Source organism: Peromyscus maniculatus, chromosome 17 (genome assembly GCF_049852395.1).
Source record: "Peromyscus maniculatus bairdii isolate BWxNUB_F1_BW_parent chromosome 17, HU_Pman_BW_mat_3.1, whole genome shotgun sequence".
NCBI classification, from domain to species: Eukaryota; Metazoa; Chordata; class Mammalia; order Rodentia; family Cricetidae; genus Peromyscus; species Peromyscus maniculatus.
This window is the reverse complement of record NC_134868.1, coordinates 51459967-51481155: the sequence shown is the minus strand read 5'-3', so window position 1 is coordinate 51481155 and position 21189 is coordinate 51459967. Positions and strand designations below refer to the sequence as shown.

General features: G+C 40.3%; 2 protein-coding genes and 1 long non-coding RNA gene across 3 annotated transcripts; 1 reads left to right on the top strand and 2 right to left on the bottom strand.

Moving 5' to 3' along the window:
* Positions 1-1939: 1939 nt before the first annotated feature.
* On the bottom strand, positions 1940-4483 carry LOC102908961 (beta-defensin 15-like). The gene is made up of 2 exons (XM_006997783.3): positions 4435-4483; positions 1940-2154 (listed from the first exon to the last, which is right to left on the bottom strand). The coding sequence occupies exons 1-2, from the start codon at positions 4481-4483 to the stop codon at positions 1979-1981; spliced, it is 225 nt and encodes a 74-aa protein (XP_006997845.1). The 3' UTR covers positions 1940-1978.
* Positions 4484-6926: 2443 nt separating this feature from the next.
* On the top strand, positions 6927-9463 carry LOC102905786 (beta-defensin 12). Its single transcript, XM_006997777.4, has 3 exons — positions 6927-6996; positions 7351-7392; positions 9215-9463. Exons 1-3 carry the CDS (start codon positions 6927-6929, stop codon positions 9337-9339), a joined length of 237 nt encoding a protein of 78 aa, XP_006997839.1. The 3' UTR covers positions 9340-9463.
* A 1969-nt stretch (positions 9464-11432) lies between these two features.
* LOC121823561 (uncharacterized) lies at positions 11433-15292 on the bottom strand. Its single transcript, XR_006065087.2, has 4 exons — positions 15157-15292; positions 12667-12751; positions 12372-12554; positions 11433-11612 (listed from the first exon to the last, which is right to left on the bottom strand). It is a non-coding gene; the product is annotated as an uncharacterized LOC121823561 (long non-coding RNA).
* Between the last annotated feature and the right edge of the window lie 5897 nt (positions 15293-21189).

Below are 21189 nucleotides of genomic sequence, written 5' to 3'. Positions count from 1 at the left end.
AGCTGTTGGATGGACAGTCTTTATGTGACTTGATTCATGGTGCAATTTAATCTTGTGGTTTCTATTTTCAATTTTCTTGTCCGGATGGTCTATCTGTTGGTAAAAGTACAGTGTTGAAATCACCTACTATTATTGTGTTGGATCTATCTGCCCTTAAAATCTTATTGTGTTCATCTTATGACCTTGGGTGAATTAAAGTTCCATGCATATATATTTATAACCATTATATCTTCTGGATTGTATATCTAGATTGTTCCCATTATTAATATATAGTGACTTTCCTTATCCATTCTAATTTTGTCTGAAATCTTTGCTGTCATACTTGTCTTTTGTATATTTCTTTGTAATCCAATCATTCTCTCTCTTTTAACTGAGGAGTTAACACTGCTAATGTATAGGATTCCATGTGATAGTTATTTACTAATTTTATCCATATTAGACATCTGCTGGTTTCTGAGTTATTGTAACCCTGTCTGATTCTTCTCTACGTGTCAATTCTTGATCTGTTCTTTTAGTTGTTCTTTCCTGAGCTCTTGTGTTTGTGTGGCTCTTTCCTCTCTGTGTACAGTATCCCTTCCAGTATCTCTTGTAGTGCTAGGTTGGTGACTATGAATTGCTTTGATATATGTTTACTGTGAAAGGTCTTCATATTTCCTTTGATGTTCAAGGTTTAACCTTGCAAGATATCAGTCTTTGTGGGCAGTTCTGTTGTTTCAAGGCTTAAACTAAGTCATTTCCTACTCTCCCAGCCCTCACTGCTCCTACTATTATTTACTCTGTTATCTGCCTTTGTGAAAATCCCTCACAACATTGAAAGTCTTTCCTTTGTTCTAGTCCTGGCATTTTAAGTATGATATATTGTAGATAAGTTCATTTCTGGCCATGACTATTTGAGTTCTAAAAGATTCATATGCTTGAATGTCATTTATTTCCCCAGATTTAGGAGATTGTCTTCTATAATTTCATTGACTAAGTGTCTGTACTTTTAGCCAATAGTTTGATTCTGTCTTCTCTACCACAGATTCATGGGTACAATCTCTTAATAATTTCTCATGGGTTTTGAATGTTGCAATCGTGAATTTTTATTGTTACCTAAATGTAATAATTCTTCAACTTTCCCTGGTATCCTTTCTTTCTCCTAGACTAATCTGTCAGTGATGTTTTGTACTGAACTTTTCTTATTTGATTTGCTGAGCTTTCTTTTCTATGATTTCTACTGTGTTGCTGTTTTGTTGCTTTTTCAAAATCTCTAGATGTCTGATGACTTTCTCACCCAACTTGTTGATATCCAACTCCAGGTTATGAATTGCCCTTTTTCTTCAGTTTTCTGTTTATTTGAATATGAAGTGAATTTATCAATCGTTTTTAAATGTAGATTTGAATTCTTTGCCATTCTAACCATCTTAATGTTTGAATTTAACCACTTCAGAGCTGTGAACTTTTAGAGGAATCATGCTTCCTTGCTTTTTCATGTTTCTCATGTTTCTAACTTGTAATTTGTATATTGCTGGAATGGGGATCAACTCTAGCTTTTATGGGATCACATTTGCGAAGGGGTTTTTCTTGAAGGCTTAATCCCTATCATCACTCAGGTGAAAACAAACCACCATAACAGCAATAACATCAAAACAAACTAGATATAAAAATACAATTAGTGCCAACTAAAGCCAACTACTATATTACTGATAACCATAGAAAATAACAGGCATCATAGAAGTGGGCTGTTTCTTACTTTTCTGTGTGTACCCTCTCTGTTTCTACATGGTTCTTGGCTGTTGTATCACCTCCTTGAGACAATGACCTCCCAACAAAACTATAGAAGCAATGACAGAGGGACCACAAAGTTTAGATAGCCATTCTTGGACTTCTGAAAGAAGGAGTTGACAAGCTGAAGAAAAGCAGCCATTTATTTTTATTGAAGTGTCTGCTTCCTGCAGGTGCCACAGCCAAAAGACAGAGCTAGGGCATCTTTGATTCTCTATGCAGCCATGTCTTCAGCTGAGTCATTGCCTTTGATCCTCCCACATGGCTGGACCATCGCACAGCACTTCAGAGTCATATGACAGAGAGCAATAAGTTCTTCATTTTTTTGACAGTAACTCGTGCATCTCCCATTAAGCTTGCTGCATTTCTCACTGAAAAATGCATTCTTGGCTACACAAAAGAAGAAATCCCCCCACCCAGATTAATTCTTTTCCAATGTGGCTAATTATTGATATATGACATCAGCAAGGGTCTCTTTTCAAGCTCTGGCTAAGTTCCTTAGTCTTCCAGTAGATGAGTTACTAGCAGAACTGTTTTCTATGTGATATTTCTGTCTTTTGTCACACAAGGTGAAATAGCAGAAAGAACTAGCTAACACCCAGATAGTTTTGATTGGGACTTTGGAAGACAGAAGCTGACATTATTTTATATAAATCTACTGGGGAAAAATACCAATTCAACTCATAAATACTTTCACACTCAGGAACTTCTCTAACATACTTTCAAAAATTGCTACTCTGTCAGAGTTGAGAACAAGACCTGAAAATGGGGAGATAGCTCACAATTGGTATTAAAAGTGGAGCATTGGGAAAATAAAGAGGCCTGTGGCATATCCAATTCACAATGATGGCCCAGGCAGATTGAAGCCAAAGAACATCTTTGTCTATAGATTTCTAATGGGCCATCACAATGCCCAAGTGGAGAAAGAATCTGATTTCTCTATCACATTCCACCAAGATGCCACTGTAAAAGTCAGACACTTGGAGGGGGTAGTTGAAACACGCTCCCTGAAACTGTTAATGTTTTTCTTGAGATTCTAGTCCTTGCATTAGCACCTTGTCCATAGCATTCACAAGAGCAGACCACTGCCTGTTAAAAACGGACAATCCATCTTATCAGGATCAAAATCTCATGTGTTGCTGACTTGAAGTATGTGCAGTGGAGGTATCCAATGTATAGAGATTCCATGTGATATGAATGCTTGAAGCTGCTAATACAAATTTATGCAAAACCTACAACCCAGAGGGTGACTACTCTCAGACATACTAGCCATTAACTACTGTGAGAATATCAGTTCACAAGTATAAGTGACCCACATTTCAAAGCCCCTTAAATTCTGGCTTTCACTGCAGTATTCCATATTTTCTCTGCTCTCCTAACATGGTAAGGCTATGTCAGACTACAGACTCAGGACTTTATTTTCCAAGAGTCCTTGTAGCATATCCCGTTCTCAGTGATGAACCAGCAGTTTTTGGAACAAAAGATCTTTGCCTATAGCTTTCTAATGGGTTCAAATGGAGTTTCTGCACATGTGGTGCATTTGGTACAATATTTTATACTGGGTAATCTTGCATTATGATAATTATATCATACATATGAGTGATCTTAATACTCAATGTTCACATCAGTGCCAGGAGGATGCATAACACACCACTCATCCACTGAAGGTCTAGATCTCCATATTCTGATGCAGAATCCACTCACATGGATTTGTCATAACACAGACCAGGGACACATACAGTAGCAACACACATGGGCTGATACATCACTAGTACCCAGAGTAATGTTTGATTCTCTTTGACTCCCCAAAGTCCTTTTATTCAGCTCCCTGGAATTAGGAAGAGTCCCTGTGCCTTAATTTTGGAGAGGATACAGTTACATCTTTTCAAACTTGCCAGAAGTGTGAGAAAGCATAGAGAAGGATATCCCACACAGCTCTCACTGTGCAACACAGAGTACCAATACTGCCTTGTCTGTATGTCCCTGAAAAGAACCCTCACCTGTCTGAGTCTCTGTCTCCAAATACAGACATATTTCAAACCAAAAAGAAAAATATCTCTGAATATCACTAAATTAAAAGTAGAACAGAATTTTTCTTAAAGGCACTGGCTATGGAGAATTAAATGCATTTTATTATCAGGCATCTACAACACAGCATTGATTTTTAGATATGCAGTTAACAAATGGCAGTCTCCAGTGTGTTCTTTTGTCTGATGCTGTTATGGACATGGATACATAGCTCCATTACTTTCTTTTTCCACATCTTTTTTTTTTATATCTTTATGGCCTATTTTATTCAATACTTACAACACATTTAAAACATCTGGGTTTTTATTTTTAATTCCCCCTTTAATTTTTTGTCCATTATTTTTGTTAATAATCATAAACCCAGGCATCAAAAAGCACCTTTCTTGATGTCCTTTAACTTACTCAAACAACTTTTCACAGGTGCTAATGGAAAATGCAATGTATGAATATATGATTACTGATGAATAGGTGATTCATTGTAGGAAAGTTACCTTCTGCAACAACTGTTCTCTTTCAAGGCCAACAGACTAAAGATACCCTTACATACTAGGATTAATCACACCCGGGCATTTGAAGGATAGACCTTGTGTCTGGGCCAGCACCTCAGATCACCCTCCCTATAAACAAGCTTATTTTCTTTACCTGGACCCACAAAGAAGAGAAGAGCAAAGAGAAAGAAGACTGTCTTCATGACCTGGAGGTCTGTGAGGGGTCAGCACAATGTCCGTGGGAAAAGGCAGCAACACCCACCTTTATACATTTCTCCAGACTGAACAGAGTCTTGATCAGTGAAGCTCATCAGAATGAGTGAACCCATGCCCTGCTGCATGGAGCCTACCTGCCTCAGTGGGTGTCACTCAGCCTACAGTTGGTTGTTCTTATGGTTCTGGAAAGTTCCCAAGAAGGAAAATCGGCATGAGAGGAGAACAGAGGTGGGCAGAGATGGATGAGTGGGTGCAGATGTCATGGGAGAAAAATCTGGAGTCTAGTCATTTGTATTGATAATCCTGACTGTGTTCCTTAATGACTCCAGCTCTCAGATATAGTGGGAGTGTATGTAAGTATATGACAGTATTTCAGTTAAGAATTGATGTACTGTGGTCAGGTGGACTCTGAACTTCAGATTCAATTTTTGTGAGCTGTCCACACTGGGCAAACAAGTAACCTAAGCATGAACTCTGTTATTTGTTTTTAAATTCTGGACTTTGCTGTATGCAGCCCATTTCAAGCATTACTTACATCATCTTTCATTATCTGATGTTTTTGTTTTGTTTTGTTTTGTTTTGTTTGTTTTCATTTTTTTTTTCAAATTTCACGCAATATATTTTGACCATATTCTTTCCTCTCCCATAACTCCTCCCCACTACCCAGCCAACTTCATGTTGTCTGATTTGGGATGAACAACTATCCTGGGTACAAGGCATGTCCTGGAATGTGGTTGATATACCCAGTGTCACTCCAGTTAAAAAAAAAACTGCTTTTCCCTCTTCCAGCAGCTATCAATTACAAATAAACAGCTTCTCATCTGGGACTGAGCTTTGTGCCCACTTCCACTTCAATATGCTGGAGCTTTATCTGGCTTAAACTAGTGCTGGTTTTGTGCACACTCTCAGTCTCTGTGAGTTCATATGTGCATCATCAGCCTTAGAGTGTATGAAGCAGTTCCCTTGAAGCTGACTACTACTCCTAGTGCTTACAATCTTCCCACCCCCTCTCCCACATAGATCCCTGAGCCTTGAGTGGAGAAGTGTGATTTAAAAAAAAAAATTCCCGTTAAAGGCTGCCAGCTCCAAAGTCTTTCACTCTTTGCACATTGTACAGTGTTGGAGGTCTGTGTTAACTACCATATAATGCAAGAAGAAGCTTCTCTGGTGAGGGCAGATGATCTATGAGTATTGAAGATGTCATTAGGTGGCATATTACTATGCTCACTTTAACAGAGTGGTTATTCAAGGTTATATAGAAACATGAATGTAACAGAAATAATAATAACGAGACATTCTGCTAAGCACTTCTATGCCATATGCAATGTTCTCAAATGTCTGATGACGCTTATATCATAATTCTAACCCAATTTTAAGGATAAGGAGGCTGAGGTTTGAAAAATTACCAATTTGCTATATAGTCTACATTTTTCGTGTGTGTGTGTGTGTGTGTGTGTGTGTGTGTGTGTGTGTGTGTGTAGAGGGAGACAGAGAAACCCTGAGAATTTAATATAAGGCTTTGTGTATGCTAAGCAAACAATTTACCACAGTCCTCTTTCTATGTATTTTAGATAAAAATCTCACCAAAGTTATACAGACCTTGAACTCAATGAATTCAATGAATAGCCCAGACAAGATGTTAGCTTGTGATACTTCTGCCTCAGTCTCTGGAGTTGCTAGTTTGCAAACCTGTGATTCCAGGCCTACTTCTGCCTCCAAAACTGATGACCAGAACATCATGTAACTATAAGCATCAAGGTGGCAATAAACAGGACACAGTTTTGGGGAGTGACATGAATATTCCTTTTGATCTCCATGTTTTTAATTATTAAAGGTTGCTGTGGTTATAACTGGTCTGTGATGTGATGTCTGACAAGCACAGGATTCAAAGATAACTTAGCAAAAGGGCTGTTACTCTTCACATTCTTCTAAAACATTTACAAATACATCAATGAGAATGAGAAGGTAAGTGTGCACATCTGTGGATTTGCCTTCCAGTCCCACCAATGCTCTGTGTAAGCAGTATGAGCATTCAGAGTACTTCTGTGTTGGGATTATACCAGATCCCCAGGACATGCTGCAAAGGCAATAGATGTGCTTTGGTCCTCAGGAAGATATGGAGAACTATCATGATCCTCTCCCCTAGATTCCTGCAATAGAAGCGTGCATAGTCCTGGGTTTTACCAGTCTTGAACAAACATCTACTCCATTTACAGGCTGGTCAGGTGTTGGGGAATAAGACTTTGCAGGCTCCAGGGTTATAACCCACTGCTCCAGCTCTTGATCCTGGCAAATGGGGCATGTAATTGCGCCTTCTTTATTGATTCACTTCACTGACCAAGAACATAACCCACCACTTTCAAATATAAATGCTTTCTTGTCCCCTCAAAGAAGTCCTGGTCCTGTGTTCTGGAGAATCTTCCCTCAAACATGGCCCTGAGCAGAGAAATATTTTATTTTGCTTTTGCTTTGTTCTTCATTATAGTCCAACTGCCATCAGGTAAATAAATAAAAGTTGATGGGGTTTTGATGGGTGATGGGGGGCAGATCATGAAACCCAATGGCTCTTCCATGTATCATCCTGAAATTGGAAGTAAATTTCTCCCCAGATATTTCTTGGAACTGTACTAATATATCCTAACAGCCATCTGAATAGAGCTTTCATTTTTATTTTATTTTTGCTTTGTATATTGGTCTTCCTAGTTCAGGAATACTCATCTTAAGACTCAAATAAAGATAGCAGCCGTAACATCGGCAGTCTCTTATGAATCATGTCACATGTAGGAGAAGTTTTATATAATGTCATTCCTTGCCTTAATATTCTTTCCTAACATGTATTTTGCTTTAAATTTAGGGTCCTGGGCAGGACTTGAGTATTCCCAGTCATTTCCAGCAGGTAACTGATATCTTTTACCTGTACTTTCTCCCTTTCTCTTAGGGATGCAGTCCTAGTTAACGATCTTTGACTGGTGAAGCCAAGAAGGGGAGGGAGTTGTGAAAGAACTGAGTTCTGGTCCATTGGCTCCAACTTCTCTTACTTTTATGTTCATGATCATATTTAGATTTTTCCATTGACTTTCCTATTAACTTATGGTGCTTATGTTCAACCTCATCCCCCACCAATTAGCACTACCTAAAGACCATGGCTTTCCTCATCTTACAACCTAAATTGAATGAGGTCTGCACAGATGCATGCTGCTGGATTAAGGAGGATCAAGTAGAATGGTAAAAATAGTTTAGGTGATAAGTCACCTTTGTTACAGAAGAGCTGTTTATAATAGTTAGCCACGAGCTTTGGGTGTGCACAGGAGGATCTCTTACATGGGAAGACATCACAATTTACACACAAAACAAATATTAAAATATTCTTGGATGAGTGGAGAAATAGCTCACTGGTTAGGAGTACATGCCGTGCAATAACAAGGACTCAAATTTGGATTCCAGAACCCACACAGTCTTGTGTGAGCCTGTAACCCCATCACTGTGGGGACAGAAGCAGGAGGTTCAATAGTACTTTTCTTTTATGTGCCAGCCTAGCTAGAAAAAAATGAGCTAATGTTCAAAGAGAAACCCTGCTTCAAAGGACTATAGTTGAGAGTAATAGAAGTGAGGGGATGCTCGATGCCTTCTTCTGTTTCTATGTATGCACACACATGGGTCCATGTACCCTACACATAAACCTCTCTCTCTCTCTCTCTCTCTCTCTCTCTCTCTCTCTCTCTCTCTCTCTCTCTCTCTCTCTCTCTCTCTCACACACACACACACACACTAAATTGGATAGATTCAGACAATATTCCAGAGTGAGGAATACAGAAGTCATGGGGTACTAACTTCTCTAGGCCTTAACAAACACACAAGGATTATGCCATTTAATCATTAATGTACCCTTTCAAATAAATACTCAACAGCACAAACATTATCACGCAGTTAATTTGTTTGGCCACTAGACAAATTAAAAATGTACACAGGTGTTTCTAGTATGTCCCTCGGTTGAATAGGACTAGGTAAATCAATTTTTTTTGAAAAGACACAGACATTACTAGGCCCAAACAAGAAGTGAAACTAAAATTTTTCATTCCAGCTTCAAGGATTTGAAACCACAAGCTATTCCTCTTGTTTTCATCTAGTAAATTTTCAGTAGTAGCATATGTGCATTTGACTGTTCTGAAAAACAGATATTATTCTGTCATTTATACTAGAACCATGAAAGACAATAAACACCTGGGGGACATAGATGATGATTGCCTCTGTTTTTAACTTTTTTAACTCCACACTGTGTAGTGCAGAAGCTATGGGGTAGTGCTTTTTTTTTTTTTTTTTTTTTTTTTTTTTTTTTTTTTTTTTGTGTGTGTGTGTGTGTGTGTGTGTGTGTGTGTGTGTGTGTTCATATATGTGTGGAGGCCAGAGGTGGAACTTAGATGTCATTCCCCAGGGTCCATCCACCTTGTGTTTTGAAACTCAGGTTGACCACTGAGTTTCCAAGATCCAAATGTTTCTGCCTCCCTAGCTTGGATCCAACCCAGGATCAGACTCAGGTCTTCATGCCTACACAATAAGCACTTGACCCGCTGAGACATCTCCAAAGCCTCTGGGATAATTCTAGAAAATGCTCTCCATAAGCAGACATGCAAACCATATGCCTGTTTAGGTGGCCTTAGATATTATTCCCATTCCCAGAAAGTTCCAGAGAAGATCTCAGCAGCTCTTTCCTGGCACAGGTGAATTTGCTGTGTGTGAGACATGCAGGCTCGGTCGGGGGAAATGCAGGAAGGCATGTCTGGACACTGAGAAGATTGCAGGAAAGTGCAAGCTAAACTTCTTCTGCTGTCGGGAGAGGATCTGAACACACTGACCAACGCTCTTTGGGCCTTAGGCCCCTACTGAATGGATGTCTAAGGCAAGATGTTCTGTGGCTTACCTGGGCCACAGTGGGCACGATTCAGTTCCCTTCTCACCTCCCTTTTGTTTCTGTGCTTCATTTTAATTTTAAGATGATAAAAATCAAAACAGCAATGAATGCCTTCTGTTCGCGCAATCTACTTATACTTCACATTTCCAGAATACTTGTAAGTTAAATCTGCTCTCCAGAATTTTCTCATATGGCTCAGGGTCACCTGAAAGATCAACTTTATCATTCTTATTTGTATTTGAAGAAATTGAGATGCAGGACTGTTGCCTAAGGGAAGCTAGAGCTGGGAGACATGGGGTAGTGTGTACATCATCACCTCATTCTGTACATCTCTCCAACATACTAATTATCATGGGATTGTTAGGCAAATGAAAGTGCCATATTCCTTTATGCTGATGCTATTATAGTTGTACAGAATATTCTTGATGAGGAAATGTATTGTCCACTGATTATAACTATTATGATGTATTTTTAAAACAACTCCCATCTACTCTGTTAATGCCTATGCTACTGAATTTGCATTGTTCTTTTTTCCTGCAAAAGAAAATGGTTAGAGATTAATTAAAATATTCATTTCCATAGGATATATGCAGATGATAAACTATAACTTTTGCCTTGTGAAATACAATTTGTAGCTTCAAAAACTAAGGTTGAAAACTCTCTGCCATGGGGCTTATACTTGATCAATTTTATGGGGATATATGGACCTGGGCAATATTATGCTCAGTGTACCCTGTACTTAGGCTCTTCTCCTTTTCATTCCCTCTTGACTCTGAAACTTCAGCACTATGTCATACAAACTCCATCCACCAGGGTCTCTGACATTGGCCTGACTCTGGTCAATAACGTCTGCTGGGGAAATGGCAAATGGGAATAGAAACAGGGATATTTCCTTGCCAGAGGCTTCATTTCCCATATTAAAGCTATTGTTTTTCTATCAACTCCCAGCTGGCAGCCCCACAGCAGATACAGCTCCTGCCAGCCAGTGCCTAGGACACACAGCAAGTTGAGTGTTTCCTATGGCTCATATAAATATCACACGGTTCATCGACTTGAAGCCATCCTAAGTGGAAAACAGCTAAGGATGTGGCCTATTGGGGAAAGACCTCAGCATAAAGAGGTTTTAGCATAAAAGCTCTGGGAATGAGGTAGGGGTGAAATGAATTCAGAAAAAGACAATTAGAAAGACTTTCAACCATTTGGGAAACTGCTTACTGCCTTGTGAGAACATGCAAACATTCCTCTACAAAATGCATGTGCCTTAAAATACTATTGCTTTTTTTATTTAGTGGTATAACAGCACACTGTGATGTTAGCAGCTTAAAATGCTGCATGCTGTCTCAAACTACCTCAGGTTAGACATCTGGGTCTGGTGTAGATGGTTCCTCTGCTCAGAGTTTCACAAAACTGACAACTAAAGCGTTGACTCAATGCCATCAGAGTCAAAAGGTCCGAAGGCATGGTCAAGGGCCAACCGCATCAGTTCTAGTAACTGAAGACCCATTAGTATTCCCTGCTCACAGCTATCCCTGTCTGTGGCAGTCTCATCCTTCAAGATGAGCAAGAGAATCTCTCACTTCAGAACTCCCAACTTACTTTTTACATTAAAAAAAAAAAAGAGGCTGAGGAAATGCTGTAGTTCCAGTTTACTATTGAAAATAAATTGGCATTAACACTAAATGAATTGTGTATGAACTACAACATTAATAATAATCCAAAAGTCAATCACTTTTGACAACTAAAATGTATAGCAAAAAAAGTAAAAAAAAAATTAAAAAATTTAAATTGCAGTAAAATGCAGGAGGAAAAAAGGATACCACCACAACCTTCAGTAGACAAATGGTAAAGATGACTTAAAATTTACATTCAAAGAAACATTTTGGAAACAAATGCTAGACCAATGGCATGTAAAACAGACTTTCACACACACACACACAAACACACACACACACACACACCCCAAACAAACAAAAAACAAAAACAAACAAACAAAAAATGAGAAAAAAACACAACAAACAACAAACCTGTTAACTAGAGACAATGATGTTTTATGAGCCAAGTGTAAATCCAACAGATGAGATACAATATAAAAAAAATACATACCTAACAGCAGAACCCTAAAATACATGAAGGGAAAACTGATGCTACTTAAAACTCTAATGTCCAGTCTTTTCTGAGATCCAATGAAAACTCTCAGCTGTGAACACCTGTAAACATGAAGAAAAAAAAAGTGACATGCTTCCTATATACAGTGTCACAGAGAAAACATTTCTATCCCCAAAGGATCATGCAGATAGCAAGGAAGAACTGGCTCAAACACAGACCAAAATCCAGCCTGGCATCTGGGGCACGGAGTGACATGATGTGAACTCCAGAGGGTCTGGGTAGCCCTTGTCTCCTGCAGCACATACGGCTTCTTTTAAACGAGTGCAGCTTTTTTTGGGGGGGGGGCAGTGTTCCAACATTCTTGGTATTTCTAACACCCTGAGTCTCAGCTTCACTCCCAGAGCTTTGTACAAAGCCTGTTCTAAGACTCTTTGCAGGGAATTCAGTCTGTGCCTCTTAGGCTTCTCTCTGGAACCTTGGCAGAAGTCTCCACTTCCCCATTAGTCTTGGATTCTGCACACCACCAAAACCAGGACAGCAATAAAAATTGTGTATGAACTATAACATTAATAATAATCCAAGAGGCAATCACGTACAACAACTAAAATGTATAACAAAAAATGCAACAAAACCAGGATACGAGTTCGGCTGTCACCTTGAGAGGTCACTAGGCCCTCTTGGGCGGTGGCCGCAAAAGCTCTGAGAGCTTGCCCAGCTGAACCTGGAGAAAGTTTCCCTAAGCTTTCACGAATGCTTTTCCACCCTGGGCCCTTCAGTGAGAAGGAATCTCACTCTCAAGACACCTCCCCTGCTTTGCTAATGCAAAGCACTTAAGGTCACTTAAATGATATCAGTCTTACCCAGGAAATGGAAAGGAAGTGACACCTGGGGTCATGAGGAGACCCTGGATCCTGGAGAAGGTGCACAAAAGGAGGGCAGAGCCTCTGAGCCTGAGGTTTCCGAGCCTGAAGGGGGGTGATGTGAGCTGTAAGCACCTCCTTTTCCGGATTTGTCTCTCGTAAAGCATGGAACAGGGTCACTACCTGAGAGTAGGTATGGGTGAATGGTCAGAAGAGAGTCCTTGGGTTGGTCTCTTTTTCTATCACACAACAACTGAGCCTAGGTACTTTGTAAAGAAAAGTTTATTTTACTCACAGGCTAAAGTCCAAGATCAGGTGACCTCATGTATACAGCTCTATAGAAGTTCTCCCAGGCTGTGTTAAATCATGGTGACAGCATCCTGGAAGGGGAGCATGGATGAGAGCAAAAGACATGCTGTGCCTCAAGGAGCCAGAGAACAGGGAGGGGAGGAGGGGGCATTTTTATTATTTCATACTAAACTCTCTGGGAACAGCCAGAGTCCCCATAAGAACCTCCTAAGGACAGGGTCCCCAGTGTCCTAATTAACTTACACTAAGCTGCACATAATTTTTGGTTTTACTTTTGTTTTGTTGAGGCAGAATCTCTGCATGAGGTCCAGTTGGGCTGATACTCTGTAGCTCAAGCTGGCCTGAAACTCTCTGTGTCCACTTCCTGAGTACTAGGACAGGGTATGTACCACCACAGTGGGATTTTAAACCCTAATTTTAAAGGTTCCATCATATCTCACACTGAGGGTCAAGACTACCACATTAAAAATCACAGTTAACTCACCATACTTTCATTCCTTAACTAGACATTTCCTTTTCTCCAAAGTGTACCCGACTTCATTGCATCTGTCGAATCCTTTCTGCAACTCTGCATTTCCCAGAAATTAATTTACTATTAGCAGTGTGAGAATTGATGTGTTAAGCACTCACTCTGTTGGGGATGTTAATTTTTATTCTTCCAGATAACTATCCTGCACAAAACTCCACAGTGGCTCCTTTGCTTTTAGGATAAAATTAAAGCCATCTGTGTAGTACAAAGACATATGGCTTTTCCACCATGAATAATTATGGAAGAAATATTAAGAATTATACCATCTTCGCAGCCTTACATATGCATAAGCCTGAAAGATTTAACAATTTGCATCTAATGGTTTGTTTATTCATGAATCCCCCTAAGCAGTAGCTTCCCATGAGGAAATTAAACAACAATGATGGAAGAACCTAATGGAGAAAAGCAATCAAATTTGAGCCGGTTTCTTCTATGAAGTTTAATATCTATCTGGATATTTAATTTATTCTAGACATCACATTTTAAAAGCCACTATACCAGGTATCAATCAATTAATCAACAATCAGTGTATAAAACTTATAAAAGAGTACATTATACATAAAACTTTAAGTCAGGAGGAAAAGAGTAAATGGTTGTAGATTTTGTGGAAATGTGGACACTTGAAATGGAACATGAAAGAATTTGGGGGAAGCCTAAGTAGAAAGGGAATAGAATGTTCCAGGCAACAAGGCAGGGTTCTTTCTCTGCCTTGCCCCCTAATAAAGACTTAGACAAAAACCTGATCCGCTGGCCCACATGTTACTTAATGGGGCATGGAAAATAGTTCTCTTAAGGCTGTTTCTGAGCAGTAAAATGAGTCTTTTTCTTAATTGTTTGTTGCTGGGCCCATTCTTCTTGTTGAACTTTACCCAGGTAAGAGAAAAATCCCTGGAGAGGTAGTGTTGGCAATTTAACTGGGATCTGTCTTTAGAAAAGCAAACTAACTTCAGGGAAACCTCACCATTCATCTCTGTGTCTCTGTGATCTCTAACAGTCTCGGGCTCAACCAGACAGTGAGCAGAGAAACAAAAGAATACAAATACACTGTCTTAGATCATCAACACACACACACACACACACACACACACACACACACACACACACACACACACACACACACACACACAGAGAGAGAGAGAGAGAGAGAGAGAGAGAGACTTAGAAGCTTAATAGTTCACCTGCTCCAGAACTCAGCCTATTCATATTGTAATTCCAGTAAGCAGTGTGTGTGTGTGTGTGTGTGTGTGTGTGTGTGTGTGTGTGTGTGTGTGTGTGTGAAAACTGTGACCACCATCGCCAAGGCAATGAGGTGGAAGTGAGTGCAATGATCAGTAGAAGGCAGCACACATGAGACCCACATAGCTGAGGCTGAATCTTAATTCTGACCCTCACAAACTGTTTGAACTCTGTGTTTACTTTTCTGCAAGTGGCAATAATGAGACCATTGTTGGTTAACTTTATATATGAAACTTTAAGATCATATAATAATAGGCACAGTTTATGGTTGATCTGCCTACAATATTTTGTACGGTTTAAATTTTAAACTAAATTCTACTGCTTTTTAAGTTTTGATCTACATCAGACACTGTTAGAAACACAAAGAAAAAGCATCTTTGTCAGAAAGGTTTGTTTATTGGAGTTAGAAAGTGGATTGCCACCTTCCTAGGAAGAAACATTCTCTTTCTGTATAAGCTAGCTGATTTGAACAGAGGAATGACCTGTGTCTTTCCAAATGATTACTAAGGACATCGCATGTGATTTACCAGGAGTTTGAGCTCTACACCCCCTCAGATTTAGTAATTCAGGATTTACTTTTTGGCCTAGTAAAAGATTAGTAGATAACTAACAGCAGCTCTCTTCCCCTAGCCAGGGTCGAATTTGCATTTTACAGAATGTCCCTCTGCACAAAGCTGGGTGGCCTGTGTGAAACTGACTTGATTGCCTTACCTTCAAAGAAAAGACCAGGGAGCTGCCGGGCTGACTTAACACCACTGTGCTGCAGAAAAGGAAAGAAACACTGAATTCTCAGCACCACCTATGAGGCAGAGTCTCTGAACAAAGCCCTCTGGACTTTCGCTCATTGGCCTCCTCCCCAGTTTCAGACACTGTGTCCCATAAACCCTGCACACTCTCTTTCTGGCAAAGAGTCTGTGCACTATTTCACTGGCTGATAAAAGTAAGAAAACACATAAAAGCAGCTGACTTTTCTAGTTCTCCACCTCGCTTTCAGCAGATCTTTGACAACTGGTCTTCTTCCGCAGTCTCTGATACCTGTAATTAGAAGGAACTTGACCCTTGCAGTAAATGGACTACCTGCTAGACGCCAATGGCTTCAGCAGTAGCCCAGCCAAGTGTGTCGAGAAATTGCTTAGGCTGCCTTCCATTCACTGTATGTCTTAGGACATGGAGTTCCATATGGAATGGAGCTCATATCAAAATTCAGGTTGGCTATAGAGTGAATATGGCTCACACTAGCCACTTACAGAGAACTTACATCATAGCCCAGGCAGACAGACAGCCCAGTCCTCAGAAGTGGTGAACTCAGTGCCTAGTTACAGATGAGCCCACATTCAGTTTCTGACTTACTACATTCATAATATGGACTTCTGGCTTTTGTGTCTCATGTCCTTAGCATGCCCATTAAAGAGTGTTCTGGGTGAGGATGGAACATTGAAGGCCATGCATAAAGGTGGGACATTTCTTAGGAGAAAAAGTGGTCAGCTGAGTGGAAGGAGAGGTAAACGCAATCTTCTGAAAAAGAAAGCAGGCCGACACTTCCCCAAACGCCACTTGCGAGCCTGTGTGCCATCTCCCACAGAAAAACGGCATGCTCTGGTTTGCCCTATGCCCTAATTTGACACAACTGGAAGGCCAGTGTATTTCACAGACCACCTTTAGCATGGAGCTCTCCTCCTGAAAGTAGAGATGCTTCCTCAGCTCAGGCTGCAGGACTCTCTAGCCTGCCCCCATTCAGCTTGCTTCCTGCAAAGATAAAAATAAAAGAGAACCAAATAAAACTATTTTCTAAAACCATACAGCATTTTTTTTGATGTTTTAGAATAAGAGTTGGAGATGGAGAGATGACTCAGCACCTGAGCATACTCAGTGTTCCTGCAGAGGACTCAGTTTCAGTTCCAGCACCCACACTGGGCAGCTCACAATGGCCTGGTACTTCAGTTTCAAGGGATCCGATTACTTCTTCAGGCTTTCTTAGGCACACGTGTGTACATGGCACACAACATCTCACAACAGCACACAATGTACAGATACATACCAATAAATCAGCAAATCTTAAAATAAGCGATGCATGTTTTCACAAATTAGCCTGGTGTTAGTGCTTGTCTTGGTACTACATTCCTTCTTAAAACTATGCCAGAAAGGACCATGTAGTCTCTGCTTTTATCAAAGGAAATTCTGTTTCAGCTGAAACTGAGTGTCCACAAGTGCATTTATTCCATCTCATTTCTCCCTCTCTCTTTTCTTTCTTTCAATGTCAAATGGTCAGGAACGTAACACGTACTTTCCCATCACCACTGTTTTCAAACTGTCTTCTCTTGCAGCCTGTAGAAAAGTCTACCTTCATTGTAACAATAGAATTTATCTCTATGAAGAAGCCATCATTCTCTTCGCAAAGGTTTCCATCGTCTCTGGCAGTCTAGGACCTGCATACATCTTCTTGGCCTTTTCTATGATGTCTTACAATGTGGTTCAGCCTCGGACTTTCCCATTCTTTCAACGAGCCTTTAAGGACTTCTCTTCTGGTGCTTTTCTTCCCTTTCCCCACTCATTCAGTCTCTGATGGCTTTTTCCAGTTCTTTTCTTGCTGGTACTGTTTCACCTGCATTTTCCCATCTTACTGCATGTGTTCCTTTAAGTTCCCACTCAACACTGTGGCTTCCATTCTCCTGTGATCCAATAGCACTTACTCTCCAGCTTTTCTGAGCCCCAAGTCTTACTCCTGCCCAGGGTAAGAAGTGGCTGACTTGGTCCCAAGGGGCTTAGAGAACCCTTGGAGGTGACAGAACTACTATGTATCTTAATTATGGAAGTGGCTGTATAATCATGTTTCTGTCAAATTGATGTGACCAGCGCATGCATGCACACACACACACACACACACACACACACACACACACAAGTGCATGCAACCATACTCAAATATGCACACATGTCTAAGCTATGTCTTCACAGTATATGTGTGTGCATTTGAGATGTTATAGGTTGGCATGAATTTATAACTGTAACACTGGAAGTTAACTACATCTATGATGAACCTTTATATGATACTGACATAAATATTTTGTAAGTTGATTTGGAAGTGCTTTTCTTTTACTGGAATGAATGTGGTTTTTCAGAAATTGATTATATAAGCAAAATAGTTTATAGGATTTTAGGAACTGGGGAGGGGGCATGCTGTCTGCAGACACTGAAATTATTCACTATCAGTATGAGAAGAAATCTCATAGATGATTCTTCTCAGTGCTTTCGTTTTGCAGAGAAGTCCATGACTTCCTAGTGCCCTGGTGAAGCTCAATGTCACAGAGTCAATTAAGTGCCGGTGCCAAAAAGACATCTTACTACCTTAATTTTAGTTCCTTGTTCTTCTCCCTGCATCCCACACAGGTTAATCTGTGCTGGTTGTCTCTGATGACTGCTCCTGAGCTGTGACTGCAGGTAGCAGCACTTGCAAATAAAGATCTCTAATATTTATGAGTTTGCTTGAGACCTGCGTAAATCTTTCTTCCTTGTTGCCTGTTTAAATTGAAATGTTTCTTAATTACTTTTAAACATCATCAGATCGTAGCATTTTAATAATTTAATCTGCTTTCAGCAACATGAATTTTATTGCTAATCTGTATTTGATTTAAGTGCAATCCTGGCCCATAACAATAAGTAACATCTGTGGTTAACTACCTGTCACAACCTCCATTCTGAGTGGTTCCCAGGAGGGAAGTGCTAGATCCTGGTGTCTACTGGGGTCAGAGATTGTCCATCATGGGGAATTACACAATCATTACCATGCTCCTTTCTTAGCTCACATCTCATCCTACAGGGATATGTACCCAGGCATGTGTGCAACGATGCCCGACTGCTGTAGTGGAATCGCTGAAGACTCGTTTCACATAAATGATCAACATAGTGGATCTTCTCCCCTGTATTGCCCTCTCGCCTGCTAAGGCTGAAATGTTACCTGAAGGGTTTTGGAAGCTCATCAAGGAAGATACCATGGCCACAGGGAAGAACTTCTCACATAAGTGGCATTTCAACATCTGCTTGCGGGTGCCTGTGAGTCAAAGTTGCTCCCAGAATGTTGCCTCCCAGGAGCAGTGGCTTGGACCACCACCTGGAGGAGATTGAAGAGGGAGTTTCTGGGGTGGGGGGTGTTTGTAAGCAGCCAACTGAATACTCTCGGGACCAAGAAACTATGAGGCAAAGAAACTCTGCATCTGTGGGGTGTGTGTGTGTGTGTGTGTGTGTGTGTGTGTGTGTGTGTGTGTCTTGTCTGTCTGTCCGTCTGTTTGCGGATGGCTAGTAAATGGGATGCCATTTTACATGCTATCGTAGCAGATAGGCTCTACAAGGCCAAAAATCAAGCTTGTTTGGCCTATATTTAAAACAATAGTTTTGGGGCCGGGCGGTGGTGGCGCACGCCTTTAATCCCAGCACTCGGGAGGCAGAGGCAGGCGGATCTTTGTGAGTTCGAGGCCAGCCTGGGCTACAGAGTGAGTTCCAGGAAAGGCGCAAAGCTACACAGAGAAACCCTGTCTCGAAAAACAAAAACAAAAACAAAAACAAAAAACAAAAAACAAAAAACAAAAAACAAAAAAAAATAGTTTTGTAAAACTTTAAATTTTGTGATATCAGACATTGAGTCTGTGACGAGAGGCCCAATTTCAAGGAGCAGGAGTGGTTTACAAAACTCAACCTGTTAATACCATTTGAATTTTTTCTTCACATTTTGGCAGCTCCATTTTGATATTCGAATCCTCTAAGATAGTTTACATTTCAAATGTTCAAATTCTTAGCTCCCAAATTTTATTTCATTCAATTCTATAGTTTGTATTCTATCTTTTTATTAATACTTCCATTTTATGATACACAATTCTCTTGACCTCTTTCAGGCTGTAACCCAGGGGTTCTTTTTGGAGTGTTGAGATCTTTTTAAAAGCCTTTATTTTTGTCAAAAAACTATTCTCTGACACTTATTAAAGCGCATTAAAGAGGATCTTTTCCTGGATCATCAGCAATAGATATGAGGGCCAGTGAACCAGAGTCTCTGGAGAGATGAGACTTTTGGGGTCAAGTCCAAACACTGCACTAGAAAGTGGGAAAAGACAAGAAGAAAAATAGAGGTCAATTAATAGAAAGTTACTGCAGGAAAAGAAAACATACGAAATGTAGATTCTGAAAAACACAACTTCACAAGATTCTTAGTGGTGAGAAAAAGCCAAGCTTAAAAGTCAGGCAATGGCGCCCTCTAGTGGAAAGTTCATTCAGTAACGCGACTTAAGCATGCTGCTTTTTTGGTATGGCACTCCCACCCTCTTTTCACTCAAATGGCTCAGAAAGACTTTTACTATCATGGATCCCAGTGTTCTGTCATTTCCCCCGTGCGTGTTACTTGCCCGTTAAGATAGGTCTGTCCAGACAGTGAGGGACAAAAACGCAGGATAGTTAGCAATGCCTGCAAAGAGAGTTTATTGAGAAAAGAGGGGATCCTCTACTGGTTTTGGTGTATGAGTGAAAGTGGCCCCATATGTCTGAGTTTGTCTGGTTTATTTTTTGTATTTTTCCGATCATGCACTGTCTTTTTCTGTTGTTCTCTGTTGTCTGTTGGATTTGTGTTTTTTAAGTTTTTTTGCAGAGATGGGAATCGAACAGCCAAACTTCCCCTAAGCTGCATGCAACATTTTCAGGATTTCCGTGCTCCTGGCTGCCTCTACGCCAGCTCCAGCTCCGCACTGAAGCCTGTTCTCTCTCTGTCCCTCTCATTGGCTTGCAGGAACCTGCTGGTTAAGAACCATCAAGTACTTCTCTACGCCCTTCTGTTTGAGAACCTTTTCCTTCACTCTGCTTCTGAAGGATGTCTTTTTCTAGGTTGTCCTGTCTGCCAGCTGGCTCCTGTCTCTGATCATGGAGCTCTGACTGCGGCCACTCCCTCACCGCTGGGTTGGGGTGATGTGGCATCCCTGGTGGGCACCATAAGTGCCCACCAGACTCCCCCCCCCTCGTTCCACCGCCAGCGGTTCTCTGTGCTGCTGCAGCTGGCCTGCACCCAGAACTTCTTATCTCTAAGCCTTCTTTGTACTCTGCTTGCTCCGTCTCTCACTCTGATAACTTGGATTTGGTTTTGCAGGAATTAGGGGTCTTTTGGGTATGGTTAATATCGAAATATTGTTTTATGGTGTTCTACTTGATTAAAAAAGCTGGCTCTGGAGTTGGGATGTGGCCTCCCTCTTCCGACCCAAGCATGATTGTTTAAAAATTTCCTCCAAATTTTCTGTTCTGGGTCAGAAGGCCATCTGACTCTAGGACAAAGAGAGAAAATAAAACAGCTCCAAAGAGGACACTATGCACTTTTTAAAAAATCTAAAATATAAACTTTATATACCTTAAGATTGTAAACTAATTGGATATGGCTAAAACCCTGCAAAACAAAAATCAGTAAAGAAAACAAAAACAACCTAATGCCAACATTTTCTGAGTTCCTGTGGATGTTTGTTTTTTGTTTGTTTGTTTGTTTTATTATCATTTTCTGTTTTATATCCTCTAGGTTACAGATACTTACATTATTCTACAACTTAATGACTTTGTAAGATAAGGAATACTTATCAAGCTTTTCACATTGTCTGCCTCCATCTGCAGACACACACACAAACTGGTTATAAAGCAAAATCTTCTGTCTAAAATCTCTCAATAATAACTCTAGATATGCTTGCTTGAAATAATCAGAGCTGGACTTGTTAAAAGTTAACGTTC

Bases quoted from the DNA above. Each gene is read 5' to 3' on its own strand.
- LOC102908961 (XM_006997783.3), bottom strand. From the start codon at position 4,483: ATGAAGACAGTCTTCTTTCTCTTTGCTCTTCTCTTCTTTGTGGGTCCA. The intron at 2,155-4,434 runs GTAAAGAAAATA...TCTTTTGTGTAG, and splicing joins TCTCTTCTTTGTGGGTCCAG to CCAAGAATGCATTTTTCAGT.
- LOC102905786 (XM_006997777.4), top strand. From the start codon at position 6,927: ATGGCCCTGAGCAGAGAAATATTTTATTTTGCTTTTGCTTTGTTCTTC. The intron at 6,997-7,350 runs GTAAATAAATAA...CTTTAAATTTAG, and splicing joins TATAGTCCAACTGCCATCAG to GGTCCTGGGCAGGACTTGAG. The intron at 7,393-9,214 runs GTAACTGATATC...TTCCTGGCACAG, and splicing joins TTCCCAGTCATTTCCAGCAG to GTGAATTTGCTGTGTGTGAG.